This window comes from Fusarium verticillioides, chromosome 5 (genome assembly GCF_000149555.1).
Source record: "Fusarium verticillioides 7600 chromosome 5, whole genome shotgun sequence".
Classification (NCBI taxonomy): Eukaryota; Fungi; Ascomycota; class Sordariomycetes; order Hypocreales; family Nectriaceae; genus Fusarium; species Fusarium verticillioides.
Window position 1 is genome coordinate 3,143,644 of NC_031679.1, and position 20,545 is coordinate 3,164,188.

Genomic DNA, 20,545 nt, shown 5'->3' on the forward strand with positions numbered 1-20,545 from the left:
GGTACTGTCGTAGATTCGTGACGATCCACTGATCTTCATCTCAACCGGATAGACTAACTCTAAGGTACAGTACAATACAGTTGTTTGGTTTAACACCTGTCATATTTCCTTTCCATGGGCCTCCCTCTATGTAAGAGTTCAGTTTGACTCCATCTCCCGTTCGTCCGTCTGTAGGTTATTTGCTATGTCTGAGACAAGCACTCTTGACTTCTGTCTACATTCCTTCCAAACCACACTATCTTCAACACCCTCGCTGACGGTATAAGCCTAGACGTTAGTGCGCCGGGCGCTTGAATTACCTATTCCAGCGATGAGTATGCGTTAAGGAATGTATAAATCATTATCGCCACACGTTTCGCGGAACGCCAGCAACTTCCCCGAAACCATCCCATCTCTTCTAGAGTTATTCAATAACCCTTCTAGAACTTTGCTAGAAGGATGTCTTATCAAGCTCGGAGAGCCCATATACTCACTCAAGGACTCAGAAGATTACTACCAGCATTGTGAACGTCACTGTAAACATTGCTACTGAGAGCTCTTGTTCACGGGGTCAAGGATAGTATATTCACGGGTCTCTACAATTTTGTATATTTCGTACTCAAGAAAATCCATCGCAGAACCCAGAAACCCACTGCACTTCTGGTTCTGACCTGTCCGACCGCATGGCTTTGTGGCGTTGAAGCTTGCACTAACCAGCGACTATACTCTTTTATATCTCGGCCATAAATCGTAATCAGGCAAAAAGGAAAGAATAACTCCTGTATAGCTCAACTCCCATGTCTTGTTGACATCGGCCGGCCCCGGACGCCCACTGCACGTCCAGCCGGATCTCATGTGTGAAAGGAATGATGGACCCAAATACTAGCAAGTAAGTTGAAGATACTCCAGCTCAGACCTCAACAGAAACGGGAACAGACACAACCGCGCAGGTGTCATTACATGGCATCTGCAACTTGGCGAGAGCACTGTAGCCACCACGGATGCACTCTGCCTCAACGCCCTTGGCACGAAGGACACTGTTGGCAACACGAGAGCTGTCACCATCGTAGCAAAGTGTCAAGACTCTCTTTCCTCGAAGGATAGACATGAGAGCTTCAGCGCTAGCATTTCTGTTGCCGGCCTTGTCCTTAACGTTGAAGAGGCTCTCAAGCTCTAGCCAGAGCTCCTCGAGCATGGCGCAGTCATCAGCAGGATTGGCAAAAGGACTACCGCTGGAGGGTCCATCTCGAAGTGCGTCGAGGGGTATGTTGACCGAGTTGGGGATATGGAAAGCATCGTAGTCTGGCGAACATCGGAAATCAAGAATCTGGGTATTGACCGAAGGTGTCAGAGCCTTGTCGATTTGGTCTGCGAGTGACAAAACGGTATCATGAGTACCCAGAGGGTGAATGGTGAAGTAGTTAGACAAAGCAGTCAAAGAGTCGAGCTCCCAGGCATCGTCGTATCGGTAAAGATCAACGTTCCTCAAACGCTGATTCTGTTAGCTTAATGCTATCCATAATGAAACAATCTGACGTACCTCGTTGCGAAGAGGGCTGAACTTCTCAGGGCCCAAGTTCTGGAAATACTCATTCAAGTATTGGAAGGGTAGATCGCAGCACATAAAAACACAGTGAATCTCGCCATCAGGGCCAGCGAGATTCGATAGCGTGCCCTCCTGCTTATGTTTCTCAATACGTTGGAACAATCCTTTCAGAGTGAAGCCCGATGAGGGGCCACAGACAATACCCTGTCGAGTAAGGTCCAATGAAAGGGAGTATGAGTCTGGGGCGCCAACTTCCTCGAGAGCATCGTGAGATGCTAGGTATGGGAACTCAACCTCACTCATTAACGAGTATTCTCGAGGGCCAGGAACACGTTCTCCAGCGTTGGTGCATACACTATAAACATTAGATCTCATTCGTGTAGGCTCAGGGCAGTGTACTTACGCAATTCTGTACACGGAAGGCTTCGCCTGCTTGAAATAGGTGCCGAGTCCGGTCATAGTGCCTGTATCGGTTGTTAATTAACGATCTGAATTAAAAGAATATGAGCCTTACCAGCTGTGCCCATTGACGCAGCAATCACATTGACCTCGGGGAGTTGACGGTGGATTTGAGGACCAGTCCATCGCACATGGGCTTTCCAATTCTGCGACCTGTTAGTTATGGTTTTTCATGCGAATTACAGCACAGAGCTCACATCGTCGTTGATGTATTGATTGGGACTGCACACAGACTCAGTTTCTGCATCCTTTCGAGCTGCAGCCCGAATGCCACCTCGCTCATCGACAGGTGTAGGCTGAGCAGGTCCACCAAATAGAGTCCTTTTCGTTTGTTAGTCGTTATCTTGAAGGGCAAAGCTGCTATGCTGCTTACACGTTGAGGCCAAAGAACTGCATCATGCGCAACTTTGTCTCACTTGTCTTGTTGCTCAGATAAGCGTGGACGTCGTCGATGCCGTGAAAAGCGCGAGCAACCATGGCCATTGAGATGACAGTAGAACCTGAGCTGCTCTCGACGATTGTCTTCGTGTTGCCGGGCTCTACACCCTTTTCTAATAAGTTCATAGCTGCGGGAATCAGCTATATGCTCGGTGGCGTTGTGTGAGATTGGAGCACTAACCTGGCATCACCTTGACATTTGTTGCAGGATGCATGGTCATCATCTTAGCATAGATTCGGACACCATCTTGACGGTATGGGTTGAGGCTATCAGGGATTTCAACAAGGGGCAAAGGTGGTGATTGTTCAGGATCGAAATAGTTGCGAACCGACTCAGGGCCCTTGAAAACATTCAGATGTTCAGAAGCAGTCATAATGAGAGGTCACGTATGGCCTGCAAGGATCAATAGAAGCAAATAAACACTGTGAATATGAAGATGTCACTCGAAATATGCTGTTGTAAGACACAGAAACCGACGGGCAGATGGGTTGAGGGAGAAAGAAAAGAGAAAAGTTGGATCAACAATCCGAGCATAGGCCCAGGTTCTTAAGCATACATAGCTCTCGAAACAAGCTGCTGAAGTAAAACCCTGCTGGTCTTGCACCCACGCTTCTCTGGGTCTAACAGCGCAGGTGTCACGTCCACAACTGAATTCTGGGTGGCCTGAATGCTCGAGCAACTCCGGGGAGAGTGTGCACGACAGACCAAAGCTCATCTTAATTGGCGTGAAGCCGTGGGCAACAGTTAATCCCACGCACACAGCGTGTAAGCTCAAATAAAAGAGCTGGGTTAAGGTGCGTAAGAATTGCGGTATGTAGTTTCTTTGACCAATTGCAAACCCCACGATGAAGCCACCAGGGACCCGGGACTAGGATGAAGAAACTGGTTGACCAATACAGTGAGAGGAGTCTCGACAAGAATCACTAGCGTCTTCGGGTCGTCGTCACTTTCTTCGGACCATCGGCTGTGGAGCTTGAAAGGCCAAAGAATCCTGCAACATGGTGGATATTGGTTGGTGGACTTGACTGCGCACAAATGGGTCTGAGGTGACTCGGGAACGATGAGTTGCACCCTTTGACAGCAAGAGAACAAATCACAGCTTCTTGAGCATCATCACTCGAAGCTAGCGGCGGATGGGGGCGAACAAGGCGGAGATGATTGAGCGTTCTGAGTCTTGGCTCGCCTCGCCCTGTCAAGACAGTTGAAGTCTCTGGGCTGAGATCAAAGCGGATAGTTGAGCCGGCCCCTACAGGTGCAGTAGTCTCTATTCACCCATGGTCGATCGAGACTGGGAGACTTCGGAGTTTGCAAGACTATTAAGCCCGAGGTCATGCGGTATTTTACGGAACATTGAGTTGTAAATAAAAATGCAAATGCGAGTCTCTGCACAACATCCTCGGCTTCTGTGGACAACAAGGCAATAACATGAAGAGCGTGGCGTTGTGTAGCGGGGAGTTCATCGGTCCATCCGAGAAATTTTGAGGCTCGATGGTACTCCCCGCTGGTGCCGCCCCGCCTGAAAACCCCAGCGGCTATCGTCAGGTGATCAGACACGTGCAATTCACTACTCAGAATGGACTCAGTGGAGTCGAAAGAAACTTGGTGGAGCCGCCCTCAGGGGGCAAGAAAATACTGAACCTGAATACAAGGTGTCAAAATAAACTTAGCAAAGAGCACCCTAAGCTTAGGCTAAATTTACTTAATATTTTCATTGCTTAGGGTCAAGGTCCTGGCTTTTCTTTCCTCCCCTCGAGCCGATACTGGAAGCCGTTAGCATCAACTCTGTCTGTTAAAAAGATCCATTTCATGGCATCATACTCCAGACTATTGTCCCAACAACCTCTAAAAGAAAGCTATAACTGGACAAACAAGTTGCCTACACGACTCAGCTATAAACTCTCTTTCCTTCGCTAAGCAAATTTTGTACTTTCAAATGCTCAATTTGCGATCTAATTGCCTTGCTTGGAGTTCAAAGCTCCATATTGTGATGTGCAAGCAACACGAAAAAACGCCTCCCTTTATTGTAAACCCGCTTTAATGTGAAGAAATGAAGTTTCAGATCCGCCATTTTTAGCTGCTGGGCCCCGTTAATATGACGGCATTACGGAGTACAGCGATCCCCCTATGGCAGTGGATTTGTTGGTAGCATACATATTATAGACAATGCCACGTCGTTTCACAGATCATGTCGTGTTTGTTTCGTCGATCGAAAAGGAAGGGTTCTCGCATACAGTTGTTACTGGGAACTTGGAAGAAGGGATATCAATTACTTCATTTGACAGACGGCACCTCCCGTCTTTGCACCTAAACGATAATCTTCTGATCACCTTTTCTTGCTTTAATACTTTTCTCGCACACTGGCTGTGTTAAACAGGACCATGGTTCCTATGATATTCTTTACAGCCTTGGCCCTGGCTGGCTTCAGTACGGCCAAATTCGTCAAAGTTGAAGACACTTCTGTCCTTCCAGTCGGATGGGAAAAGATCGACCAAGCTGTCGATCCTAGCCATACGTTGCGGCTCTCTATCGCTTTGCGACAGCCTGATATCGACAACCTGAAGACGAGCCTACGAAGACGCGATTGTACATCTGGGAAATACACACAGAACCACCTCACTCAAAAAGAGGCATTCGCCCTCCGAGATCCGGATCAAAAAGATGTCGGCCAGGTACTGGGATGGTTGAAGAGTAAAGGAGTCGCAGCAAAGGCAACGGCAGACAAGGATTGGATTCATGTCAAGACAACTGTCAAGGCTGCGGAAGATCTCCTCAATACCAAGATTGGATTCTACAAGTTTGAGGACCAGAAGCCTGTTCTCCGAACAAATCAATATTCGGTACCTGAGTCTGTTGCCAATGCCGTCAACTTCATCCACCCGATTGCCAACTTCATGCGACCCAAGAAGGAACTCACCACTCCCGATCCAGCTCTGACACCAAGCATGCTTAAAACGATACAGCTCGAGAAGCGTGCCACTCCTTGCAGTCGGGCTGTCACCCCCGACTGTCTCCGTGAGCAATACAACATTAGCTACCCTGCTTATAATGGTAGCTCTCAAATTCGCCTCGGTATTGCCGGTTTTCTGGAGGAGAACGCCAACTACGAGGACAGCAACGACTTTCTCAGAATCTATGCAAAGCCCCTTTACGAAGCCCGTTACAACTTCTCGGTCCAGTTGATCAACGGTGCCAACAACTCGCAAGAACTTTTCGACTCAGGAAACGAGGCGGCTCTTGATGTTCAGTATGGTATGGCCCTCGGATATCCGACCAATATCACTTACTATCTTGCCGATGGTCGTGGGCCTACCTTGGACGGCGATGGTGAAGAACTGCCCGAGGAGTACAACGACAATGAGCCGTATCTCGAATTCCTCGATTACCTTCTTGACCTCTCTGATGACGAGATACCTCATGTCCTCTCCGTCTCTTACGGCGACAACGAAGTCTCAGTTCCCCGCAAGTACGCCGAGCGTGTTTGCTCCTTGTTCGGTCTTCTGACAGCGCGTGGTACAACCATCGTAGCAGCCTCTGGTGATGGAGGTGCAAAGGGAGCAAGCAACTCAACCTGTCGAACCAATGACGGTAGCGACAAGGACGTTACCATGTCTGTATTCCCCGCAACTTGTCCATGGGTCACAAGCGTTGGCGGCGTCACTTCTGGGGTTGAGCCCTTTGAAGGTGCTGAGTTCAGTGGAGGCGGTTTCTCTCAGTACTTCCCTCGTGAGAAGTGGCAGGATTCTTCCATCAAGAGCTATGTCAAGGCTCTTGATGGACATCTCGACGGCCATTATAACGCCAGCAACCGAGGAGTACCTGACATCTCTATTTCAGCCACAAGTTTCATCACTCGCTTGAAAGGTCAGGCAGTTGGTCTTAGAGGCACCAGCGCAAGTGCGCCTGTCGTCGCAGCTATGCTTGCGCTCGTCAACGACGCACGTGTCCGGAAAGGCAAAGAAGTGCTGGGATGGCTTAATGAGGTTCTATATTCGGAGGAGGTGCAAGCAGCTCTCCAGGATGTTACCAAAGGAGAGAGCCGATCGTGCGATTTCAGTAAGAGTGGCAGCCCAGGAGGCTGGCCGGCAGCAAAGGGCTGGGATGCGATCACAGGCCTGGGGGTTCCATCTGACTTCCAGAAGCTATTTGACGTGTTGGTCGATATCTGAAGGGAGATCCACCGTCCGTTTTCGATTCTAAATAGTGTATTTTTCTTAATAGAATTAATAGCTCAGTTGAGGTAAAAGCCGGGTGCTAGCGATAGGTGCTTTGATCGATTCTTGTCGTGTGTTTTCAGAGGCTTACTGTCAATCAATTCGACCATCCAATGTTTGGGTCGGTGGAACCACTGCCGTGCGATGGGCAGTGGCAGTTCAGCGGTCTAGCGGCATTCCCGCGGCCTGCCGTCAGCGGTTCCCTAGGGCCCTTGAACTCAAGACCCATCGACATGGAACCTAAGTCCCTCAGCCCAGCCTTCTGGAAGAGCGCGTCACATAACAGGGACTTGGACACAAAGTCCTGGGCTCGCGTTCTGGCATTTTTCTGGATATTTGTTTCTCTGCTTCTGCACTTGCGGTTTGAATAAGCAGTGAAAAAAGGCACGCTTCGGCTTCAAGTTAGCTCGTAATAATCTGGTTGTTATCATTGCTTATACCGGCCATTGACGATCACTCGACTTCGGCGCGGTCCCCTCCCGGTCGCGACCCCAGCTCTGGGCCTCTTTAACTCCCAAGTCACTCGCCCGCCACAACCTTACTAAGTGAACTTGAACCTCACACCACAAACAACCTCACAGACACTCACGTTCCCGGCGAAACAACCGTATCCTTACCATAATGACGACAAGCTCCTCTCGAACCTCTCTGTTATAAGCTTCTCTTGTGAATCTCGTCGTCGGCTTCACGCGATCGCGGCTCAGACCCGCCTGCAACTGTATCGCGACGCGGCCGACTTTCTCTGTTCACATTGTCCACAATGCCGACTATACACGTCTCCAGAGACTCCCAGGACGAACTACAAGACATCGCCAATGGCCTACTAAAAGCCCGCAAGGTCATCGTAGTAACCGGTGCTGGAATTAGTACAAATTCGGGTATTCCTGTGAGCTCTATCAGACACTCCAGCGCTTGTCAGATGCGCTTTGGAGTGACCTCTTGGTACACTCAATTGTCGGTAATGGCTAATCGGACTAGGACTTTCGTTCGGAAAACGGTCTCTACTCTCTAATCAGCGCCCAATTCGACGCGGCAGCGCAACAGGCGCGTCTGAACGAAGGCTCAAGCGATGATAAATCCACCGACTTGGACATTCGCCGGCCAGCCAAGAGGAGAAGAATAGTTGACGATGTGTCTGCCAAGGTTGAGGAGGGCCCGGTCGCTATGAAGGAAGAAATAGAAGTTCAACTTGAAGATCCCGAACCGGAACACGAAAAGATCGCAGACACAATTCAGGTCGAAGGCCACCCGGACGATGAAGAGCAGCAGGTCCGCTCAGATGGGATGCCCGTGGTCAATCCCAGGACGACCCGTTCAACAATAGCTGTGGCCCAGCCTCCGAGTTCTCCTCTGTCTTCCCCTCCGCCCGAGGGTCTAAATATTCCACCATCGTCAGTCTTCCGGAGGACACGGCGCAGTCACTTAGCCGATTCTACAATTCCACCAAGCTCTTCACCTCTATCATCACCTCCGCCCGTCTTGTTTGACCCATTTTCTTCCGGCACATCCTCAGAAGACGCCCCAAGTCGGCGCAGCAGCACATCGCCATCAGAAGTCGACGATACCCCGCCCTCAAATTCAATCAACTTATCGCAAGCAAGTTTTGGCTCTGGCAAGAACACTTTGCCTAATATGAAAGGAAAGGATATGTTCGACGCGTCAATATGGTCAGATCCTCTCCGAACATCTGTTTTCTACACATTCGCGACCACGCTACGCCAGAAGGTTAGGGATGTTGAACCAACAAGTTCACATCGTTTCATCAGCCATTTGAGAGACCGTGGCAAGCTCGTGCGCTGCTACACTCAAAACATTGATCAGATTGAAGAAAAGGTTGGACTATCGACATGCCTCCTCGATGGCCCTGGAAGCCGCGGGCGCTTTTCAAGAAAGTCGACAGCCAACATAAACCAGCTCAACCGGATGGTCGACGAGGTGAATGCCATGACCGACACAAATTCTTCAGACAAGTCTCAGCAGTCGTCGGATAACGAAGCCAGCCAGCAGTCTCAATGCAGTCAACCGAAATTTGAAAGCACGGTGCCTGCTTCTCAAACAGAATCCGATCAATGTGCGACAGATGAAGCCCTGACCGCAGTGAGAAATCTGCGTCGCGACCTTCCAAAGTCAGGCGTGGAGTGTGTTTTCCTCCACGGATCACTGGAGCTTCTACGATGTTTCTTGTGCGGTCGCGTATGCTCGTGGGATGACGACGAACGCCAGCTAGAGACAATGTCAGGCCAGCAGCCTGAATGCCCTCACTGTGTAGGCGCCACGGTTGCTCGAGAAGAACGTGGCAAACGAGCATTAGGTGTCGGAAAATTAAGGCCCGACATTGTGCTCTACGGCGAGGAGCATCCCAACGCACATCTGATCAGCCCCATTGTTACACACGACTTGGCTCTATGTCCTGACCTCCTATTAATCCTTGGTACTAGTTTACGAGTCCATGGGCTGAAGGTTATGGTTAGAGAATTCGCCAAAGCAGTTCACGCAAAAGGTGGTAAAGTTGTCTTCGTCAACTACACCAAGCCACCAGAGAGTTCATGGGGCGATGTTATTGACTATTGGGTTGAGTGGGACTGTGACGCCTGGGTATCTGATCTACAAGGCAAAATCCCCAAGCTATGGCAAACGCCCGAGCCTCCCAAACTTAAGAAGAAGCGGGAGTCTAGTGGTGTTGCTGAGGACGCCGAAAAGACCGAGATGAAACGCCCTGTTGCAGCTTACCCAGTTGCCCTCCGTGATACAAAGGCTACGGGGGCATATTGGAGCTCGAGAATAGTAAAAGAGCTGCACAGGATCACTGGCCACGATCCCCTAGAAACACCAATCTTTACACCACCGGCCATTGTCAAAACAACAGAGGCTCTCCCACCTACCGTAACGCCTATCGACACGCCTCCGAAGATACCCGAAGGCAAGCCTAGTAGAGTCAGAACTAGAGCCCAACGGTCACGCAAATCTGCACCAGGTGTTCTAGAACGAGCCAGTATGCCACCCTCGACGCTCAATCCCAATCATGGGCGAACTCTGCGAAGCGCCGAGACAAGGGTGCACCTCTTAGGCGATGAGATGGCGCCTCCGAATGAAATCAGTACACCTGAAAGGGTGCTTCTCCACGGAAGCTCGATAGCCAGCCTAGTCAAGTCGAGAGCACGAGAGCGCAAGCGCAAGAAGATTGATGGCGAGGAAGTGTCTCTTCCCTCCAAGCGAACCCTAGGTTCACTACGACTGGCTCCTTTGAGGCCTCAGCCATCAGATCCCCGCGATATCATACCTTTCGACCGACTGCCAACAATGGAACTCCCTCCAGATACCCCGAAACCATTCACAGAAACTGGACAACTGCAATCTATCTCGCCGGTGATGCATCATACGGAACCGTTACTGCCTGTTTCGCATAACACGCGAAAGCAGGCACATATCCGACGTAGCCAAGCATCTTTCATGCGCGGCCAGGATCTCGCTGGAAGTCCGGCGCCTATGCTGCCACCAGAGATGTCGCATGGACTGTTGGTGTCTTCACATGAACGGTGCAACCTTGTCATGAAGCATGTTCGTTCACAGAGGGAAGCGGATGCAGCTTTGGCGCTATCTGCGCTGAGCCAGGGCGATCCACGCCCAGTCATCACCAAAGAGTTCTCTATACCACCATGTACGGGCGTCGGGATACGCAAGTCGGCAAGGCTGATTCACAGGTCTGGCACACCTACGAGCACCTAGGGCAGAGGTTGTTGTCCTACAACGGACGGTTGCAAAGTACACATACAAAGAGTCGCAGATTAGCGAGAACATCGGGGCCTAGATCCCTCGGAGCATTTATGACACGGCGTTGGGAATGGCGGATAAGCCAAGTAGCATTACACTACAATTGATTGAATGAAAGTTGACTTTCTTTTTCCAAGGCTCACTTCATTACTTACATGCTGATTAATTATTCGCCGCGATCGGCGCGTGCCAAGGTGACTCTTGGAGAATTGGGGACCCTGCCCAAGCTCTGGGTATCTCATTTCACTGGCGTTGAGCATTGTTAATGACTCCTGTTGCTCTCCGAAGAGCGCCTTACCACGCCCTGATGCGGGTACCCATGGGGTCGGTTCCGGCTCTGGCGACTAAGGGCGTCGTTGACCTTGAAGATGTGGGGTATTCAGCTCGTACTAACTTAGACAGTATCATTTGACTCATGATCGTATGAGCTGAGAATCTATAAGTTGTCGTGTCAAGCCCATCCATCATAAACAACGTTCAATGGGACGAACATACAACCATTCGACGTCTAGCATCTAAATATACAAGACACACATCATCATGGGTTCCATTGGTCAAGGATCTTCGCATCAGCTTCCTGTGCGGGGCAAGACTAACACCTCAGTCTTTGGAAGCGCTATGAAGAAGGAGTTTATGTTTGATCCCGAGTGGAGAAATCTTAACCATGGTATGAAAGAGTCGAAGTGGGAGTGAGACTTTAGCTGACATGACTTATAGGTTCCTTCGGCACATATCCTCAGGCTGTCCGAACAAAATTCCGCGAGTATCAGGATGCGAGGTAAATACACTCGATCATCTGATTGTGATCTTTGGTCTAATAATTATTAGTGAAGCTCGCCCTGACCCATTCATTCGCTATGAATACCCAAAAATCCTCGATGAGAACCGTGCTGCTGTCGCTAAGCTTCTCAATGCCCCAGTGGACAGTGTTGTGTTTGTCTCAAACGCCACTACCGGTGTTAACACAGTCTATCGAAACATGAAGTGGAATGAAGACGGAAAAGACGTCATCATCAGCTTCTCGACCATCTACGAAGCTTGCGGCAAGGTCGCGGATTATTATGTTGACTACTACGACGAGAAAGTGACTCATCGTGAGATCGAGCTCACATATCCTCTCGATGACGACGAGATCATCAAGAAGTTTGAAGACACTGTCGAGAAAGTCGAGTCTGAGGGCAAGCGGGTTCGTATCTGCACGTTTGATGTTGTCTCCTCTCGACCAGGTGTTGTCTTCCCTTGGGAAGAAATGGTGAAGGCTTGTCGTCGTCTCAACGTGTTGAGCATGGTTGATGGCGCTCAAGGCATTGGAATGGTAAAGCTGGACATCTCCGCCGCTGACCCAGACTTCTTCGTGTCAAACTGCCACAAGTGGCTTCACGTACCACGAGGATGCGCCGTCTTCTACGTGCCTCAGCGCAACCAGGCACTTATCCAAACGACACTCGCTACCAGCCACGGGTACGTGCCGAAGCTGGTGAAACGCATCACACCACTCCCTCCCAGCTCCAAATCTCCATTCGTCATCAATTTCGAGTTTGTCGGCACGCTTGATAACTCGCCCTATCTTTGCGTAAAGGACGCTATCAAATGGCGAGAAGAAGTCCTCGGCGGAGAAGATGCCATCTTGGGGTATATCTGGGACTTGAACAAGAAAGGCAGCGAACTAGTAGCTGAGAAGCTGGGCACGACATATATGGAGAACAGCACCGGCACATTGCGAAATTGCGGCATGGCTAACATTGCGTTGCCTGTTTGGACTGTGGAGGGTAAGGAGGGTGAGGTTGCCATCTCAGCGGAGGAGACACAGACGGCGTTCCAGTGGATTCTGAATACGCTTATTGACGATTACAAGACGTTTGTGGCGCTGTTTCTGCATGGGGGAAGGTTTTGGATCAGGACCAGTGCTCAGGTTTACTTAGAGATTGGGGATTATGAGTGGCTGGGTGATGTGTTGAAGGAGGTTTGTGAGAGGGTTGGTAAGAAGGAGTATCTCAAGTAGAATCTCATGTGTATGAGATCTCAGTACTTAGGGAAATGTTACTGACCGATGAGACTAATTCGGCAGGAATTGATATCATAAGGCATTTCAGACATAATCTAGGTGTATTCAGTGCCAAATTGCAAATGATCAGAAATCCTCCAGTGAAACAGTTGCTCCTGTAAGCGTTGCAATGTTGAGGGGTCACAGGGGAGGAAAACTAGAGACTTTGCAACCAGATGCGAGAACAAAGTCATTCAAGAGCCTTTTAGTTAAAGATTCTTTACACCTCCTAACACTTTCATCACTTGGTACAGTCTTGAGTCCCATTGACTCGACTAGAGTGTGCCGGTGTTCATTGGCACCTGTCTTGCGGCTAGATAAGATGAAGGATGAAAGATCGAGGCGAAGCTTTGCTGAATTATGATAGGATAACTGGACGGCAATACTCTGCCTTGGTCTTGTACGCCCAATAGATATTCGGAAACCAGATCGGGAATACGACATGGCAAGTCGGGATCTGCGGGGGCTGAGGGTGTCAATCAATCGCCCTGTTTGTATGAATACGCTGTGTGCCTCGTGACGCTAGGCATTCAGCTTCCGACGACCATTCGCCCCAGCAAATTCTATAAATACGGATGTTCTAGAAGCTCACCTGCCAAGAAGTGGCCATCTTCACTACTCCAGTCATCTTTACTGCAAAGAACATCATCTCAACCAAAATCAGAAGCCTCTTTATCAACAATACCAACATGGGCAATTCGTCGTCTTCCTCATCAAATCCCTCCGAAGAGGCCAAGGACAAGAAGACGCTGTATGAGCGCTTCCAAGCCGGCAAAAAGAGTGTACCACTCAGCGATGAAGATATACTAAAGTATACGGGCAAGACTCGCGATGAGCTCGGCACTTGGGCTGATACTCAACCCGGCGTCGGAAAGAATCAACTCGCGGGTAGCGCAACAGCTGGGCCGATTTCTGGACTTGGAGGAGTTGCCATGGCCGACGGCCTTGGAGGCTGGGGACCGAGTGCACATCCGAATGATAAGAACAGAGGGATGAAGTTCCCTCCTACGAGGGAGAATGAGGCCAAGGACATTACAGAGGTGACAGAGGTGGTGGAGGATAAGAAGTGACGATATAACAAGTGGGCGAAATTATGATATCACGACAGCGAGATTAATGACATAGCAGACAATTGTTCAACTTAGTATTGCTTTATTTGGCTTCTCTTCCGAGGGACATCCGGCTTTGGGTTCATGATTTCCAAACTTGAGTCGCTCAGGCTAAATGAATGACAAGGTTCGATGCCTCGAATGAGAGACGAGGTTCAGGATCCTGAATTCACACGTTCCCTTTCCCAGCAGTGACCTTCTTAGATGGTCTCGCTTACAGATCGTTCTGCTTCTTGCGAGTGTCGAAGATCTTGAGAGCTTCCTCGGCAGCCTTCAGACCACTGAGAGCCATGGCACCGAAGGTAGGGCCTAATGTACGTTAGACGAAGTACGTAGCAAAATGGACATATAAAACTCACCCATGCGGTTGGCACCGTCAACCTCAGAAAGCTCCATTCCACCAACAATAAGACCAGGAACAATCTCGCGGGTTCCCTTGACAATGGCATCCTCAGCGAGGTTCATGTCAAGACCACGCATACCACCAAGCTTCTCAATGCGCTGCATGCTGACAAGGCGCTTGACACAGAAAGCTCCCATGGGGCCGTCGTGGCCGGTGGTGGAGATAATCAAAGGAGCGTTGATAGTGTTGGGGTCCATGCAAGACTGGTCATCGTGATGCATGGAAACAAGAGTCCAGTTGGTGACAACACCAGCAATGCGGATGCCTTCCTCGGAAGGTCGGGTGATGAGATCCTCAACACAAGTGGCATTGAAGAGCTTGATGTTGGGCATCTGAAGAACCTTGGACATGATGGTAGAGGTGAAGAGGGCAGCGTGCTTGACAACAACGTAGTTACCCTCATCTTCATAAGGAACACCGACCTCGCGGAGGAAAGCATCAGCAGGCTTGCGCATGATCATGGCGGAGAAGAGCTGTCCACCAAGCCAAGCACCACCACCAGGAGAAACAGAAGCCTCGATGATGGCGATCTTGAGATCGGGACGCTTCTTGCCAAGGATGTACGCAGCGCTCAGACCGCACGAACCAGCACCGATGATAACAATGTCAGACTCGGCATAGTTATCAAGGTCCTGGAAGTAGCGACGGGTCATGGCGCGGGAGACCTGGCTCTCACGGATGGGAGCAAACTTGAAGTCATCCCACTGACCGAGCATCTCCTCAACAGTCTTGGTGTTGATGTTCTTGCTCATGACTGGGAGCTTGGTAGATGTAGCAAGCTCTGCAGAACGAGAGGGAGGGGAGACAGCAGCGGGAGGGGCCATTTCTATCTTGGGCCTGTTGTTGTTAGAGTCGGGTGGTCAATAGGGGAGATGACATGATCCTTTCGCTGGTATTATCCAGATCAAGTTTTGCCGTATAATCTCAGCCACATCCCCCTATCATCAGCACGACCAGTCTGGACTGATCATGCTGATGAGAGAAGAATGGGCACCGGCTCATGCATGATACTTTACCTGAGAGGTCCCAATCAGGTCTGGACAAGACTACCACTGAAAGGCTCCATGGCTGCTGAGATAGCTTAGGAGAGCCGTACAGGTTATGATATCTAGCATATCATATGTGTCAGAGCAGCCCTTTGATGCAGTGCAGATACAAACCTTGGATATTCTTCGAGTGTCTTGGGTCGAGTCGATGAATTGATGAAGAGGGAAAGAAGAAGAGTTGGGAATGGAACGAACGGCCTTGACCTTTTTATGCCCGCAGGTGAGGGGTAAAAGTAACCCGTTGATATCATGACGGAGCAAAGCGGCCGATGCTGGACCAACAGAATGCAATGCCGAGTATTACCTACTGTAGACGCGTGTTTTGATAGGTGAGTGTGTGGGGGGTCTCTTGTTAGTTGAAGATGACTGCCGGGGTTGCACATCATGACATGAGCAATATCCCCCTCCATATCATGTATCATGATGTCAACTCAGCCACATCAATTGGCCTTCGTTTCATCCCCAGTAACTTATCTAGTGCCTGATCTATAGTAAAGCACTTCCTACAATAGAAAGACTGAGTACAATACAAAGAAAAGCCCAGCTGTTGAGCATGTGAATGTCCTTCAAGGTGGGGGATCCTCAGTTCCACTGAATGCGGCTTTTAACCGGCCATGACATGACAGAATGAACATGTCAACAACCCACTCTTTAACTTTATTGCTGCATCGGAGGTGTAATACCGAGTCGAATGAGATTTTGTTCAGCCAATCATCAAGTGTGTAATTATCTAGCTCACTGGCGAGCTTCAGGGCTCCGGTACTGACATGGCACTGAGCTGCATCACCACCTAACCTGGCAAGACGATTGTAAAGTTCATGATATGATGTTGGGGTTGGCTGCATGAGTTTAAACATATGAGAATATACGTATTGAAGAAATGAAAATACATCATGATGTCTCTTAAACATTCAGGAGCTATCTTTGTTTCTCTCGAGTTGCATCGTTACATCCATGAGCGACATGTACATCACCACGCACAAGGAAGATATTGGCTGTATTCATTTGCCTCGCAACAGGTGGCATGATCTTTCTCTAAGCGAGCCGGCTGCATTCATAACTACTCTAGCTTCACTGCTTGACTACCTGATAGCATTCATGAGACCATACTGCATTGCGTCCAGATAAGAGTGCCATCGAGCTGGCTAATAGGAAACGTCGAAATAGTAGTTACAGCTGCGAGATACGAATTTCAAGACATAGTTTCCGCAGCGCTCTGTAGCCTTAATCGTCATCTTCTTGTTTTCTTCCTTCATTTCCATTTCCATTTCCATTTCGCAGTCACACATTGCGAGCACCAGTACGCACAGCTTGACATCGTTTCGAACCCCCGTGAGGCTCAACATTTCGCACTCCAATTGCTGGGTGATGCTCAGATTTGACTTGCCGTATATTGACAGAGTTCCTCTTGGAATAGACATAGCAAGACTCCTCTCGGGACTTTTGAGCAGTGGCGATATGGGTCGTCTTTCGATCTCGGGGTTGTCGCCCTGGAAGCAGGCCAGGATTCTGTATTCCGTGTAGTCGATGCCACCTTGAACGAGCAGTTCTCCACGAAAGTAATCGAGTTTCTCTCGCAGTTCACTGCTTGAGCTCGGGCCTTGATGGTCTATAAGACATTGTGCGATATTGTATGCATCGTAGACTCCAGACAAGTCTTTCAACCAAACCGCAACAATCATGATTCCCTTCCCCTTTCTTTTAATAAGACGTTTCCTCCATTTCAGAGCTCTCTCCCATGATCTGAAGAACGATACGAATGGTGTTCTGACAGGCTTCCAAGATAGATGGCTCTCGGCAGCCTGCCAGAAGTCGTCGTCAGATATGTAACAACGAGGTCGAATGCTGCTAAGGTTGATGTTGTCGTGGCATTCTACGCGGAATCCTATCAGTGCATCTACGGCCTCTGGTAATTGGCGCGGATAATTCATGTTGAGAAATGAGGCTAATTCTTTGGCTTTGGTTGTTGGTGCTAGTCTTCTCCAAGTTCTCGTCTGCGAGGGATGATAGGGAACTTCATATGCTGGCTTAGAAAGAATCAGTCAGCGCAGGCGACATTTCAAGATGTGATGGCACAATCACGTGGTTTCGACTACAAACAGTAGGTCAACGAAAACAAATTTATCCAGACAAACGAGCCTCCCGAGGTCAATATATATATATATATTTGTAGGAGCTCATTGATCTTGGCACCAGATTTACAAAAGACATCAGAGCCTTACATATGTGGACAACTTATTATTAAACTGTTCATCTCATTCGACAATTACATGCCATATACGATAGAGTCCAGAGAAGCTACCTTGACATCCTTACACTGAAGGATTCCATAATGAGCAAGTGCTTTCAACATTGTCAGAACTACATCTCATCTGTAGCTAGACGTTCTTGTATTTCTGAAGCTGGTGGCATCTTCTGGTACAGGATTTCGATCCCGACTGAGATGCCTCCTCACAAGCAACCAGGGCCTGAATGACTTATCAGATGCTGAAATTCATGTAGCGGTCGAGGATGAATGCAATGGTCTTCATTTATCACAACATACCTAAGGCTGGTTGGCATATCACCGTGTCACTCAGTGATCCATGAGTTGTCATGACTCGACATCGATTACACTAGCTACAATTCATCTCGTGTTTGCACATAGCACTACCCTTCTCCCATCAATACAGCCGATAATCGCTACCCAATCTGTTCTTCATTGTCCCATCTTCTCTGGGTGTTTGCCGGCTGCGTCGGGTGGTGTTGCATCAATCCATCCTCTAGATCGATATGGCACTCTTGCTTGCCATTACGAAAGGCCACCTTCTGTTATCCTAGCTCTGAAGGAAGTCAGCAAATCGACATAACAAGAACGTAATACTTCTAGTAAGCCAGAACTCCGGTACGGCGACATAGCTCGGACGCCAACATTTCAGTAATTCCACCTTTTCCGATACATTCTTCCAGTTTTATATGTCTTCCAGTTTTATATGAAAACTCAAAAGCATTCGCTTAATACAAAACAGGCACCAAGAAGTTTGAACTTGATAAGGGCCAAACTTGAACCTGAAATTGAATGGCGCATATAAATCTGTGGAAGGCACGGATGTGATTTACCCAGCCATCTTAGGTCATTCAGGTGATGCACACTTCAGTCGCCGCAAGTACATATCAATAAGGGAAACACCAATAGGCGCGGTCTCCCTTATAAGGGTCGAGTGTTGAATAGAGGGAGTTGCGTGAATAGGTAGTCTTACTTGACAAAGGCTACAGTTCGTGAGTTTGGCAAACAATAGGGGTTTGATCTTGGGCTCCAGTCCATCAAACAATCATATAGTGACTTAAAGATCCATCCAGAGACCATCAATATTGATCCGCCGAGCTTCTGGGCGGGTTAACTTACCACTTAGCTTTGTTTCTCGTGTAATGTCCAGGCCAGGGGTCATGTGAAGGAGAGTTCCAAGAGGGGATCAAACATTCACTCATAGCTACATCGCAAGACGAAGCTCTACCTCTCAGAGGCAGCAGCATGACTAACTTGATGCAATTCTACCTAGCCATTTTTCAATACCACTTGTATCGCCTAGTTTAATAATAGCAAAATGGCTTGTCTTCGCTCCAACCCCGACTACGACCCTGCGAAGCAGCACCCGTAAGATTGCGGTACTGGGTTCTGTTATAGCTACTGAAGGACGACCTAAAAACAATTGTTGGTTTATCTCTCTCGTCTCTTTTTGCTTAATGTCATACCTGTGTCATTGCTTGTTGATCCGAGCTCTAGTTCATGGCTTCATAGATGCAAGGGTTGCAGCAGAGGTTAAGTGAGAACACACAAGGGCTAATACGCACAGGCCCAGGTGGTGTATTTGAGTCATATCGACGACGTCCTTCTCCCAAGACATTAAGACATATATGGAGATCTATATCTTCTTCTTTGATGTTTTGGCGGAGCTGTCACCTAGTATCTGTCTAGTTCTTGTAAATATTGTGTAACACCTTCGTCAAAGGCGCGCAGCAATGGCCTGAAGAACAGTGTACTTCAAGATAGGACATCCTCAAACAAATAAATGCACTAGCTCTGGTTAACTAATGGTATAGGTTGTAAGTCTAGGTAACCCTTAAGGGCTGCATCTCTAACAGCAAGCATTCACAGGAATATCATCGGTGAAAGACACATTTAATAGCATCGAACCTCGATAACCACTGCATTTTGTTCTCTTCACACCCCTAGATTGTTGTATGTACTTTTATGTATTCGTTTAATGCGACTGCAAGCTCTCTTATGTGGCATCCCTGGTGGCTCCAACATCCTCTTCTCAGCAGCATCGCCATGATGAGGCCAAACATTATAACTTCATGGCGTCCTTTCCACTGTACGCACTAGACATACACATTATTCAACAAGATTTGAACTACCCTATGGTTTCTTGCTCTGTGTAGAGAATTTTGATAACAGTCAGTGATGGTGGTGTACTGGATCCACAGTCACAGTCTGTTACTGTTCTCATTCTCACCAGCTTCACACTCTCGCTTTCGTATTCAAGAAGCTTAAGGTTAGGCCTAAGTCAGACTATTGAGCATCACATTCCTGAGCATATGCGCGTCGACATAAACAGCCACACCGCCAAAGAGCCTCAACATGTTATCCAAGTGTGCATGCTGACTGACGAATGACGCTCTTCAAATCTGTAACAGATGCATAACACCTGCATGGCATGCTCTACGTTTCGTGCCTCATTTCTTCTGCTCAAGTTTCGAGCCGAGACTCGTCAACTCTGTAGCGGTGAACAATTGAATGCCTCATGAACAGACACTCGCAAAACAACGCTCACCACGTCTTCCGCAGCGCAGATGCAGGTATCTCTGGTTTGGGAAGTTGACTGCAGACGCAGTAGCATCGCTCTCAAGAGAGGGGAACAGTCATGTGCGCTTCAAGCAGAGTCCTCAACAAGAGTAAAAAGACTGCCCATTTAGTGATTGCACATTTGCCTTCGTTCCATGTGTGAGGCTATAGAACGAACAGGATGCCCTCCTTTCCACTGTTGAGATGGCGGTGAGCCAAGTCGCTGCATTATGAACAATCCAATCACAGACGATAGCACGCAATGTCTCACATTGAGGCTAGATTTGCGAGGTTTGATCTTGGAGCATCCTCTTCTCATTTGCATATGACGAGTGATGCGCATGATACATTGAAAGGAACCGGGTTTGAAGATTCGACGAGGGGTTGATCTGAGAGACTTGGAGTAACCCCATTCAGAAGTGTAGACTGATTGGGAGACTCGGCAGACAAAGAAATGCAAGTCTGACCATGCAGCCTCATTCTGTAGATCAGGGCAGATCGAGCATTGCATCCGCCCCATTCGTGCAGCAACTTAGGGTAGCAACTCATACGTACATCCAGTGATATGACGATTTCGGTCTTGTACCTTAGATCGAGACCGTCACAGTACTAAACTCTGTTCAAAACTAGTTACTCTAGTAACTACGCAGACAGGCATACGATAATTAACTCATTGTAATGACCTGGAGGCTAGAGTAGCGAAATAACAGACC

At 48.7% G+C, this 20,545-nt stretch overlaps 8 protein-coding genes across 11 annotated transcripts; 4 read left to right on the forward strand and 4 right to left on the reverse strand.

Moving 5' to 3' along the window:
- Positions 1–541: 541 nt before the first annotated feature.
- FVEG_09072 (cysteine synthase A) lies at positions 542–3,315 on the reverse strand. The gene is made up of 7 exons (XM_018897987.1): positions 2,604–3,315; positions 2,358–2,550; positions 2,182–2,305; positions 2,040–2,130; positions 1,929–1,989; positions 1,520–1,880; positions 542–1,471 (listed from the first exon to the last, which is right to left on the reverse strand). Exons 1-7 carry the CDS (start codon positions 2,794–2,796, stop codon positions 890–892), a joined length of 1,605 nt encoding a protein of 534 aa, XP_018755773.1. The 5' UTR covers positions 2,797–3,315; the 3' UTR covers positions 542–889.
- A 1,278-nt stretch (positions 3,316–4,593) lies between these two features.
- FVEG_09073 (hypothetical protein) lies at positions 4,594–6,687 on the forward strand. Its single transcript, XM_018897988.1, has one exon. The coding sequence runs from the start codon at positions 4,802–4,804 to the stop codon at positions 6,587–6,589; it is 1,788 nt and encodes a 595-aa protein (XP_018755774.1). The 5' UTR covers positions 4,594–4,801; the 3' UTR covers positions 6,590–6,687.
- A 469-nt stretch (positions 6,688–7,156) lies between these two features.
- FVEG_09074 (hypothetical protein) lies at positions 7,157–10,360 on the forward strand (the record flags this gene model as incomplete). Its single annotated transcript, XM_018897989.1, has 2 exons — positions 7,157–7,520; positions 7,613–10,360. Exons 1-2 carry the CDS (start codon positions 7,395–7,397, stop codon positions 10,358–10,360), a joined length of 2,874 nt encoding a protein of 957 aa, XP_018755775.1. The 5' UTR covers positions 7,157–7,394.
- Positions 10,361–10,945: 585 nt separating this feature from the next.
- FVEG_09075 (hypothetical protein) lies at positions 10,946–12,407 on the forward strand (the record flags this gene model as incomplete). The annotated part of the gene is made up of 3 exons (XM_018897990.1): positions 10,946–11,072; positions 11,123–11,183; positions 11,234–12,407. 3 exons carry the CDS (start codon positions 10,946–10,948, stop codon positions 12,405–12,407), a joined length of 1,362 nt encoding a protein of 453 aa, XP_018755776.1.
- A 111-nt stretch (positions 12,408–12,518) lies between these two features.
- FVEG_09077 (thiamine biosynthetic enzyme) lies at positions 12,519–15,423 on the reverse strand. 3 transcript variants are annotated; one of them, XM_018897992.1, is made up of 4 exons: positions 15,122–15,423; positions 15,058–15,069; positions 13,918–14,798; positions 12,519–13,867 (listed from the first exon to the last, which is right to left on the reverse strand). In XM_018897992.1, exons 1-4 carry the CDS (start codon positions 15,415–15,417, stop codon positions 13,773–13,775), a joined length of 1,284 nt encoding a protein of 427 aa, XP_018755777.1. In that variant the 5' UTR covers positions 15,418–15,423; the 3' UTR covers positions 12,519–13,772. The 3 variants fall into 3 exon arrangements, with proteins under 3 accessions (XP_018755777.1, XP_018755779.1, XP_018755778.1); XM_018897994.1 differs by having other exon boundaries at positions 14,978–15,069; XM_018897993.1 differs by having other exon boundaries at positions 13,918–15,069.
- On the forward strand, positions 13,060–13,904 carry FVEG_09076 (hypothetical protein). The gene has a single exon (XM_018897991.1). The coding sequence runs from the start codon at positions 13,139–13,141 to the stop codon at positions 13,517–13,519; it is 381 nt and encodes a 126-aa protein (XP_018755780.1). The 5' UTR covers positions 13,060–13,138; the 3' UTR covers positions 13,520–13,904.
- Positions 15,424–15,985: 562 nt separating the features above from the next.
- FVEG_09078 (hypothetical protein) lies at positions 15,986–17,155 on the reverse strand. The gene has a single exon (XM_018897995.1). It carries the CDS (start codon positions 16,936–16,938, stop codon positions 16,153–16,155), a length of 786 nt encoding a protein of 261 aa, XP_018755781.1. The 5' UTR covers positions 16,939–17,155; the 3' UTR covers positions 15,986–16,152.
- A 2,778-nt stretch (positions 17,156–19,933) lies between these two features.
- Positions 19,934–20,352, reverse strand: FVEG_16514 (hypothetical protein; the record flags this gene model as incomplete). 2 transcript variants are annotated; one of them, XM_018905736.1, is made up of 2 exons in its annotated part: positions 19,934–19,951; positions 20,011–20,352. In XM_018905736.1, 2 exons carry the CDS (start codon positions 20,350–20,352, stop codon positions 19,934–19,936), a joined length of 360 nt encoding a protein of 119 aa, XP_018755783.1. The 2 variants fall into 2 exon arrangements, with proteins under 2 accessions (XP_018755783.1, XP_018755782.1); XM_018905735.1 differs by lacking the exon at positions 19,934–19,951 and having other exon boundaries at positions 19,960–20,352.
- Positions 20,353–20,545: the final 193 nt, after the last annotated feature.

Excerpts from the sequence above, each read along its gene's own strand:
- FVEG_09072 (XM_018897987.1), bottom strand. The coding sequence starts at position 2,796 with ATGACTGCTTCTGAACATCTGAATGTTTTCAAGGGCCCTGAGTCGGTT. Across the intron at positions 2,306-2,357 it reads CAGTTCTTTGGCCTCAACGT|GACTCTATTTGGTGGACCTG; the intron begins GTAAGCAGCATA and ends ACAAACGAAAAG. Across the intron at positions 1,472-1,519 it reads TCAGCCCTCTTCGCAACGAG|CGTTTGAGGAACGTTGATCT; the intron begins GTACGTCAGATT and ends TAACAGAATCAG.
- FVEG_09078 (XM_018897995.1), bottom strand. The coding sequence starts at position 16,938 with ATGAATTATCCGCGCCAATTACCAGAGGCCGTAGATGCACTGATAGGA.
- FVEG_09077 (XM_018897992.1), bottom strand. The coding sequence starts at position 15,417 with ATGGAGGGGGATATTGCTCATGTCATGATGTGCAACCCCGGCAGTCAT. Across the intron at positions 13,868-13,917 it reads TGACGGTGCCAACCGCATGG|GCCCTACCTTCGGTGCCATG; the intron begins GTGAGTTTTATA and ends AACGTACATTAG.
- FVEG_09076 (XM_018897991.1), top strand. The coding sequence starts at position 13,139 with ATGGGCAATTCGTCGTCTTCCTCATCAAATCCCTCCGAAGAGGCCAAG.
- FVEG_09073 (XM_018897988.1), top strand. The coding sequence starts at position 4,802 with ATGGTTCCTATGATATTCTTTACAGCCTTGGCCCTGGCTGGCTTCAGT.